This window comes from Heterodontus francisci, chromosome 1, assembly GCF_036365525.1.
Source record: "Heterodontus francisci isolate sHetFra1 chromosome 1, sHetFra1.hap1, whole genome shotgun sequence".
NCBI classification, from domain to species: Eukaryota; Metazoa; Chordata; class Chondrichthyes; order Heterodontiformes; family Heterodontidae; genus Heterodontus; species Heterodontus francisci.
This window is the reverse complement of record NC_090371.1, coordinates 215,884,102-215,894,047: the sequence shown is the minus strand read 5'-3', so window position 1 is coordinate 215,894,047 and position 9,946 is coordinate 215,884,102. Positions and strand designations below refer to the sequence as shown.

Below are 9,946 nucleotides of genomic sequence, written 5' to 3'. Positions count from 1 at the left end.
GAGCCCCCAATACACAATACCCCCTTTCGAGCCTTTGATACACAATACCCCCTTTCAGAGCCCTCGATATACAATACCCCCTCGCAGAGCCTACATCAGCAGAGCAACGATGGCTTCAGAACTCACCACTTCCCCTATGCAGCAATGTTCAGCATACCTCCCCGTCACGGAACCGAGGCCTCTCGCCTCGGTGCCGACAGCTTTTAACGTTCGCAAAGCTGAAGGCTCGCGAGTGCCACCACCTTTCACAAAATCACGCTCCAGTCATTAAATTTGAGATAATTGCATTTAAATTTATGTTAAACCACATTTCAGCAATTTAAATTAGGATCCCATTGCATCAGGGCATCAATGGCACCATGGTACTTCCTCGCCTCTGACAAAATCTGGAAACTATGGAACGACACCAGATTTCTGGGCGGCCAGTTCTGCTGCAATTCTCCGTCTCCCCACGCCACTAGGCCCGCCTTAAATGGCCACACAAAATTCAGCCCAGAGAGTACTGCGTTTAATTTTGGTCACCTTATTTAAGGAAGGATGCACTTGCATTGGAGGCAGTTCAGAGAAGGTTCACTAGGTTGGTTCTGGGGATGAAAGGGTTGTCTTATGAGGAAAGGCTGAAGTTGGGCCTATACTCATTGGAGTTTAGAAGAATGAGAGGTGATCTTATTGAAACATATAAGATTCTGAGGGGGCTTGACAGGGTAAATGCTGAGAGGATGGTTCCTCTCACGTGGGGATCTAGAACTAGGGGCACAGTTTCAAAATAAGGGGTATTCCATTGAAGACAGAGATGAGGAGGAATTTCTTCTCTCAGAGGATCATTAATCTTTGGAATTCTCTACCACAGAGAGCAGTGGAGGCTGGATCATTGAATATATTCATGGCTGAGATAGACGGATTTTTGAGCTACAAAGGAGTAAAAGGTTATATGGGGCAGGCAGGAAAGTGCAATTAAGGCCACAATCAGATCAACCATGATCTTATTGAACGGCGGAGCAGGCTCGAGAGGCCAAATGGCCTACTCCTGCTTCTATTTCTTATGATCTTATGTAAGCCATTGCAAGTGATACTCTAGCTATGTTTAGATAGATGGAACCAGGTGACAGCAGTCCCAACCAGGGTGACAGTGGAGAGGTGTTGGAGGAGGATGGTATGGTCAACCATGTCAAAGGCTGCAGACAGGTAGAGAAGGTTGAGGAGGGACAGGTTACCTTTGTCACAGTCACATAGGATATAATTTGTGACTTTGATAGGAGCTGTTTCGGTTCTGTGGTGGAATGGAAACGATGGGGTCAAGGGTTGTTTTTAAGGGGTCATGACAGCAGATTTAAAGGAGACGGACAGAACCTGAAGAGAGAGAACCGCTAACAATATCAGCTGACATGGGGACCAGGAGGGGATGTTGGGTGGTCAGCAGTTTAATGTGAATAGAGTCGAGGGAGCAGGAGGTGGGTCTCACTCCAAAAACTGAAAATAATGTACCTATCTAACTTTGTACAGGTTTATGTCTTCTGCCACTTTGTGGACTTCTAGGCCTGCTCCCATTCTAAAACCTTTTATAAGTGATAGCCCAGATTTTCCTGCAATGGCAAGATCAGTGATGTACACCATAGATTTTGTCTTCTAACGGGCTGAACCTGCTATCAATAATTTACTCCATATTTGTCTGCTTTTCTAATTAGATTACATGGCTGGAAGCATGGCAACGAATCAGAAATGGAATGGCCAATGTTGTGCAGGAGGTGCCTTTCTGTCACAATTGTTGAAACTACAAAAACTCAGTTATTAAATTGAAAAAGATGCATTGCTTTACAGCAGCCTTTAATATCTATATTACCGTATTTGAGTGGGTCCACCTTTCTCATTAATTTCACAGAAATTCATTTCTGCAACCGTCTGATTTTCTTTGTAGTTTTTATATAAAACTGACAAATTGAAATGATAATTCCAGCATTCGGGAAGGTGCTGGAAATAATGTACAGATTTTTTTCCCCAAAATATACTTTATTCATAAAAATCTGTAAAAATTACATTCCCAAACAGTTTAAAACAGCATCAAGTCAAAAAATACAAACAGTGCAAAGGTGATCAGTTTCCTTCTACACAATCATGAGTTGCCTCACAACCCTTCCATTTCATTGTCATGCCATATACATTTTTACATTTACAGCACACAAAATTTTCCTGAAAGTTCGAGGGGTTTTCCATGGATCCAGCCCCTCAGTTCAGCTTGGTGGGGGGACCTTACACTGTGGTCTTTCCCCATTGAGCCTTTGCTGCAGCTGCCCCAAGCTTTAGTGCGTCCCTCAGCACATAGTCCTGGACCTTGGAATGTGCCAGTCTGCAACATTCGGTCGTGGACAACTCTTTGCGCTGGAAGACCAGCAAGTTTCGGGCAGACCAAAGGGCGTCTTTCACCGAATTGATAGTCCTCCAGCAGCAGTTGATGTTTGTCTCGGTGTGCGTCCCTGGGAACAGCCCGTAGAGCACAGACTCCTGTGTTACAGAGCTGCTTGGGATGAACCTCGACAAAAACCACAGCATCTCTTTCCACACCTGCTTTGCGAAGACACATTCCAGAGGGAGGTGGGCAACCGTCTCTTCCCCACCACAGCCACCGCGGGGGCATTGTGCGGAGGGGGTGAGACTTCAGGTGTGCATGAAGGATCTGACAGGGAGGGCCCTTCTCACCACCAGCCACGCTATGTCTTGGTGCTTGTTTGAGAGTTCTGGTGATGAGGCATTTATGTTTCTTTCCTTATGAGTGTAAAACCGAATGAAGAAATAAAAGGCTCTCTTTTTTCAAACCAATTTAGGAGAAATCACGTCACTGGCAAGTCATTGGTTTCATTACTTTCTGTCTAAGTGACAGGGGTTTAAAATCAGGCGTACTGTGAGGAAAATTGGGATTACCATTGATTTTCATGGGGCGGAGTTATGATAATTAACTTAAATACTGCTTCAGCAAGGGCAATAGTGGAGACATGTAAATGAGACAGGAAATTTTGGTATGGAGTCAGCAATAGCATGTATTTTCCTGAAAAATCTGCAATAGAATTATGAGGCCAGATCTTGCTGAAGCGGAGCATCCCACGGCTTATAGCATTATTTTGTTTTCCTGTACCTTCAGCTCGAAAGTTTTTGCACCGTAACTTGACCAGAACACCAGGGTTGACTCCACTCCTCACTTCAAAATAGTGCCATACGATCTTTTACACCAACCTGACTGGGCAGAAAGGACGTCAATTCATTGTCTCATTTGAAACATGGCACATACAGGAGCTGCACCGTTACAATGGTGTAAATTTTCAGGAAAATCTTTGCGGTTGATAAAGCTGTACATTGAACTGCATCAGTTTGTTTATCTTATAAATGTGACAATGCCCTTTTTCATTGGGAGAGCGCCACACTTCAGAAAAGGACCGCACTGCGAGATAAAAAAAGTATTTCACACTTACGTTTACTGGAACCAGCCCGCCTGTCATTGCGGTTTGTGCTTAATAATTAATTTCAACTTCCCCAACTTTCATTACTTACCTAACACATGGGCACACGACGACAGTCCCCGGAATGGTATCTAGATCCCAATCGTCGTCCCACTACAATTCAGTACACAGGTCAGTGCACTACTGCGCTGTAAATTTTGTCTCACGGCTCCTCCTCTTTCTATCTCTATTATATACATTTATATTTTTAAAAATACACATCTAGCTTCGAACACCGTGCTGTAAGAACGATAAGTTGTTAAATTCATCAGGAGTCGTTTCATAGGATAAGCTGCTAAACTGAATGTACTCTCACGAAACAGAAAAGGCATCTCTAGGTAGACACAGAACACTGCTAACATTATAACACAGCAAGGAAAACACTCAGCGATCGCGGTGCAACTTCCCTCAATTAGCAAAAGTTGCAAACAGCCTCATAGGAAATCTGAGAAATACAAGGGGAAAAACCTCAACAATTGTGTCAAAAGAAGCTTATGGATTGTTTATCCTTTAACCAAATCGGGGGCAGGTGAAAAATCCTGCGGCAACATTCCTGTGCTACACTTGTTAAATTTGTAAGTGCTTCTCCGGTTTGCTCTCGCACACTTTGCAGCCGCAGGAGCAGCCGGCTGTCTCCCGGGCGGGCGGGAGGGAGGGCGCGCGCCTCCCCCACCCCCCACGCGCCGCGCGCACCCAACACCGCTGGCTTCTCGGCGATGACGTCGCCGGGCGCGTGCACGCGATTGTTTGGTGTGTGTGTGTGTGTGGGGAAGGGGGGGGGGCGGGAGGGTGATGAGAGACATCATGTGGGGAGAGAGCGAGCCCGCCACTCACTCACTCACTCACTCACCTACCTGCTAACATCCATCCGGAGCAAACAGTGCACCAGGCTGAACGCGAGCGCCTGCTGCTGCTGCTCCTCACACCCGGCAGCTCGCAGGACCAAGCAGCTGCTGCCTCAACCAGTGTGCACTTCATACTCTGCTCTTCCATACATACAGATAACAATTGCAAAAAAAAACTTGGTGTGTGTCTATATATATATATATATAAATACATTTTATGGCACTTTTTTTTAAAAGAAACTAAATTTGTGCTTTCAGAAGTTATGAGTTGTTTTTAAGCGAAGCAAAGGAAAAAGGAGAGAATATAAAATATATATCAATATTGGAGGATGAAGCTGAACGCGACAGTGTCGTTAAAGTTTGTCCTGGTGCTGGCGGTGGCCGCCAACTTTCTTGACAGCGAAGCGAAGTCGCGTGAAAGGAGTGAGAACTCTCCGGTGAGAAGGTGCCTGGATGGGAGTGCGCCGCGCCGCTTGAGGAAGAGGGACAGAAGACTGTTGGCACTGGACGCCAGTGGGTATATCTGTCACAAACTCTACAGCCGGTTGTCCTGCTGCCCCAGGAACAGGCACTTCCAGCAGTTCGTTGATCCCAAGGTAAATTTTCACGCTTAGCGTTGAATAAAATGCACTAGAACGCAGGAGACACTCTGAATGCAACATGAACGGCTGTAAACGATGTGTTCATCATATGGAGCACAGACCAGCCACTTCAGTTACCATAGTTATCAATCACCTTATAGTAAGGACTGTGTGTAACAGGGTTAGATTTTTTGCGCGGGTTAAAACTTTTCTGGGGGTTGAGGAGGAGACTCCAATCATAATCGTGTTGACGGGTTAAAGTTAGAAAATGTATTTGTCACATTCAGGTGTTGTTCTAGCGTTAAAAACTCCGCAGTTGCAGCGCTGTAGTTGTCAAGGTCTGATGAGGGACGCTTCAAAACTCGTGTTTTAGCGTTGTTGGCCTCAACATAATAAGAAATACCCAGACTGAATCGAATTTTTATGCTAGGTTCACGGTAGATTTCACTCTATTCTCATGTAAACAGCTTCTACGAATCAACATATGCGTCTGGGTGGTATCTTTCACTTTGTTTTGTAACAAAAAGCCATATTGCATCATTTAATTTGCTCAAGTCATGCAAATAGAAAAAAATCAATAGGACAAAAAGGGGTCGACTTATCCTCCTCCCCACTAAACTGCTGCCCACACACAGAGTCCTGTTGCTTATGGCAAAAGAATAACAACAACACCATTGTGTTTGTTAGTTGGTTCACTAATGCATGAAACTGGAGAACATCATTCTCCTTCAGTCCAAGCTCTGTCCAAATGTTCGTGCCTTTTGAGTGAGCATTTGTCCCACTATTTCTATTCCCAAATGAGTGAGAACGCCGTACTGCAGGTTTTCAGCTGTAGATTCGCTTTTTTATTTCCACCATATGCGTCAATGTTTCAGAGAGGGCAAATGATTTGGTTTTTCGGATGGAAATAATCGGGATTAGTAGTTGTAGGTGTAAGTGAGTAAACAGAGTTGATACTAGAGCTGAACTTTTCCCAGCAATACTTAATACATATTTTAAAAAATCCAAAACTGTTGTTTGATTATTTCTGGGAATAATTATGCCTCTTGGTGTACTTTTCAGCAACTTTTTATCCCAAATACGTTTCAAGTGTTTTGGATAATGTGTTCCCTGAACACATGGCTAATCAAGGAAGAGCTTCTTAGAAAATTTAGCCTGGCTGAGTTACAGCTTCGTACTCTTTCTACATTGGATGATTTCAGAGCCAAGTTTGTCCAAGGGATTGTTTTCAAGTGTGTTCCCCTCACACTAATCTGTTTGCTCTTGCTATTTCACTAACAACAGCCTTTGTTATACTAATGTGACTTAGCAACAAACTCATCCAGTGTTAAAGCTGGCACTGTGAAGGGACCAAATTATTAAGTCTTACTTCTATTTTGTGTGATTTTGAGATGAAAGAAGGACTGCACACATGTTTTACATTAGCCAATAGCAACACTAATCATTCCGAAGCATGTTACGATAATATTTGAATTTTTGGTAGCTTTCAATGTGTTATGTTTAATCACATGCAACTCGATGGTTTCATCTGTTACACTTAATAACAAAAAAAGGAAGTGAGACTCATTACTGGAGAAAACAAAGTTTTATTTTTTTAGATTTAAACTTTGCAATCATTTATTTAGCAACCAGAAAAAACAAGTGTGTGACAAGTAGGGTGCTTCAAGGAATCAAACAAATTTTTGTTGAATTGGCTTTGTCAGATTTCTGGTTCGTTGAGTGCAAGAATAACAGATCATTATATATAGGTAGGATGTAGTTTGGGTACTCAAAAGTGTTTCATAGACTGTGTTAAATTTCTCCTACAAAAACTGAGCTGTTGATGACATTTCAGAGCTCTGATACTTGTACTTAATGTTCAGATGAAAAGTGCATTTAGTAAAAAACATACATAAAATAATAAAAATGGTAAATTGCTCTGCTTGCCTGCACATTAAAACTACTGGATCCATCATCATTCCATTTCCTAGTTCAAAAAAGTTTTCTTTTTCCTTTATTTTTCTCCACAGGATATTCTCTACTTTAAACCATCTCACAGCCAGGTGGGTGGGATAGGCTTGGGGCAGTAGTCTTCCCTGTGACCACATTGACACAATTCTGCGGTTTCCAAACTTGAGTGATGGTACTGCAGGGGGGAGTTGAAAAGAGCCAGAGAATTTCAGTATTTCCTCTACAACAGATTTTATGTGGTGCTCCATCTAATGGCCTGCCCAAGTACTGGCAAACCTTACTGAACTGAGGTGTGGGATTTGAGTTTCGAGCAAACTAGAGGTTCGTTCTAGACTCGAATTTCATGCTACTGGGTTTCATGAGGAAATATGTATGAAGAAAATACACTGAATGTACTTTATACCCGAATTGTGTCCTCCCTTACAATCAATTTGAATGTATGTGTTGCTATGATTGTGTACCACCTGGGCACATAATGCAAACATGTAATTAACTCGGACATACCCAAATGCACTCTTAAGTTCCCATCTGTGGTACACATACTTCACCACATCCTCTGTGGGAGAAACCCTCCCATTACTTAATTCTGTACAATTAGAAGCTCTAACTATGCCTCTGTAACTGTTCAGTTTCCATCTCTCACCCTAAAAATGTTTCCAGCTACAGCATTAGCACTAATCTCATTTGCTTCCCTGTTACCCTAACGAAGACTTTCCTTTCCTTCATGATTCATACCGGGGGCGGCACAGTGGCGCAGTGGTTAGCACCGCAGCCTCACAGCTCCAGGGACCCGGGTTCGATTCCGGGTACTGCCTGTGTGGAGTTTGCAAGTTCTCCCTGTGTCTGCGTGGGTTTTCTCCGGGTGCTCCGGTTTCCTCCCACAAGCCAAAAGACTTGCAGGTTGATAGGTAAATTGGCCATTATAAATTGTCACTAGTATAGGTAGGTGGTAGGGAAATATAGGGACAGGTGGGGATGTTTGGTAGGAATATGGGATTAGTGTAAGATTAGTATAAATGGGTGGTTGATGTTCGGCACAGACTCGGTGGGCCGAAGGGCCTGTTTCAGTGCTGTATCTCTAATCTAATCTAATCTAATCTTGGGGAATCGGAATCATTCCCATTGACAACACATCGGAATAGCCTTGTGTTAGATAGAAGCCCCAATCGTGCTTTCCACTGTGATATCATCAAATCACATCCACTGGCAATAAGTAAGCTCAAACCTATCCCTGTGATTATCTGAACTATCTATGCACCAGCCAAGTGATATTGTACCGACTCAGTACTCTTAAATATACTGGGGAGAAAACAAAGAATTAAACAGCCTTAAAACTGATACTTGTCTATACTGTACAAAACAGACTGCGGTATGCAAATATTATTGGTTTCTCGTAGCTTTGATGAAATTGAAAATCTTCAGTAATTGAACTTTATACAACCGCATAACCTTAATGCTGGACATCAGTGCTAAACAGCATCAGATTAATAGTCTGCAGTGCACAATCTCATACATTAAACAGGTCAAAGGTTGACCGTAGAACCTACATAGTTCAGATTCATTTTGTCATTTGGTAGTAATCTGAAACTTTTAAGTTACTTAGTCAAACTAAAAAGACACAGAATAAATATGTTCAATGAATTGCACTTTTTTATCCTGCTAACCTAAAATTCAAATCACTGTGCTTTGCATAATTTGTCATCAACATAAGGAAGAGTGCAACCCATTAACTGAATAGCAGTATGTGATCAGCTTTTTTGGCAGTTGGAGACTTGAATGGGTTCTGAATTTGCACTTGCCATTTTTTGTACCACAAGTAAACTGTACTGACTCTACTCTCGAAATTGGCCCTGACATTTTAAAAAAAGCCTTCTGCTTTTGGGGTAGGTTTTGTGCCAGGAGATGTTTAGTTGGTATGGTCCTACTGTGCTTTTTCTTTCCCAGGCCCTTAACCTCCTTGCCTTCTTCCTCCTACAGTCAACAGGCTTTTAAAAGCCTTGGTCACATAGTCACCACTTCCTCATTTACCTCATCTAATATTTTATTTCTTTCAATCTGCATAGTGTCAGCAGGATTAGGGACAACGCTGTGTGGCAAGGTTGTTGTTCCTCAATGTAGTTGGCAAGCTGCATAATTATTGAGGACACAAATAGTAATGTTTCTGTCTATCTCTGCAAGGGCTTTAGAAGATTCATTTTTCTAACAAGAAAATATCCATTTTTGGGGAGTCAGGTGGGAGGTTTAGCAGAGAAAGTACATTAATAGCAGCGTAAAAACAGTGCTTGTCAAATAACCAGTGGAAGAGCTGACTGGACAAATCTTCATTACCTTGTCATTGAAAAGATAAGCATCTCAATCAGAGATTGTCTGCCGTAAAAACTACCCACGTCTTGGAAACTGAAATCACATATAGCAACTGATGAATTCATGTGCCAAAATAATGGTGGCATCGGAGGGCCACGGCATCAATCTCTTCTCTCCCAAGTACAATATACATTACGAATGGGCAGCTCAGCTAAATTCAGAGTTCTAAGCATGCTTTCAAATTTGAGTTTCTTTTGAAACAAAATCAGTATAACAAAGGTATTGATGACACGCAAGGGGTTTCAGCTAGGCCAGGACCCAGCCGCTGCTGTTATGCTCAGGGAGGGCTATGGCAACACTTCTGTACTTTTTTTTAAACCAGTTCTTGCATAAAAGGAATACTCAAAACTTTAATTGTTTTAATGCTGTGTGTCCTTTGAAAACGCATATACCTTTAAGGAACTCATATACCTTTAAGGAACCTTCCAGGTAAAGCTGATGTATTACTTGTAATTGCAGCTTTTAAAGTAAATTTTAGCTAATTTATTTGCAAGTTGCTTATTATATTATTGCCATTAATTTATCACTGGCTAGGCATGACTTGTGCATGCTTACATCCCGCATTGAAAATAAGGGCATACACAGTGCAACAAAACAAGTCCTTCCATACCACTTTGTCTTTTATACTTTTCAAAGGCAAAAGGAAGAACATGATCTCAAAGAAAAATTTAAAAATGACTCCTGCTGGAAAAATTCCACAGTGTAAGACTCAGTTTTC

General features: G+C 42.3%; 1 protein-coding gene across 7 annotated transcripts in view; it reads left to right on the top strand.

Moving 5' to 3' along the window:
- Nucleotides 1-3,556: 3,556 nt before the first annotated feature.
- The window catches only part of hhip (hedgehog interacting protein), a 187,852-nt gene continuing 181,462 nt past the window's right edge, over nucleotides 3,557-9,946 (top strand). For 5 of the 7 annotated variants that reach the window (XM_068041545.1, XM_068041558.1, XM_068041552.1 and 2 more), the window contains exon 1: nucleotides 4,312-4,929. In XM_068041545.1, coding sequence (XP_067897646.1) covers nucleotides 4,663-4,929 — 267 coding nt within the window. In that variant the 5' untranslated portion in view covers nucleotides 4,312-4,662. Of the gene's footprint in view, nucleotides 3,621-4,311; nucleotides 4,930-9,946 lie in introns of those variants that run through there. The other 2 variants (XM_068041527.1, XM_068041517.1) reach the window with 2 other exon arrangements.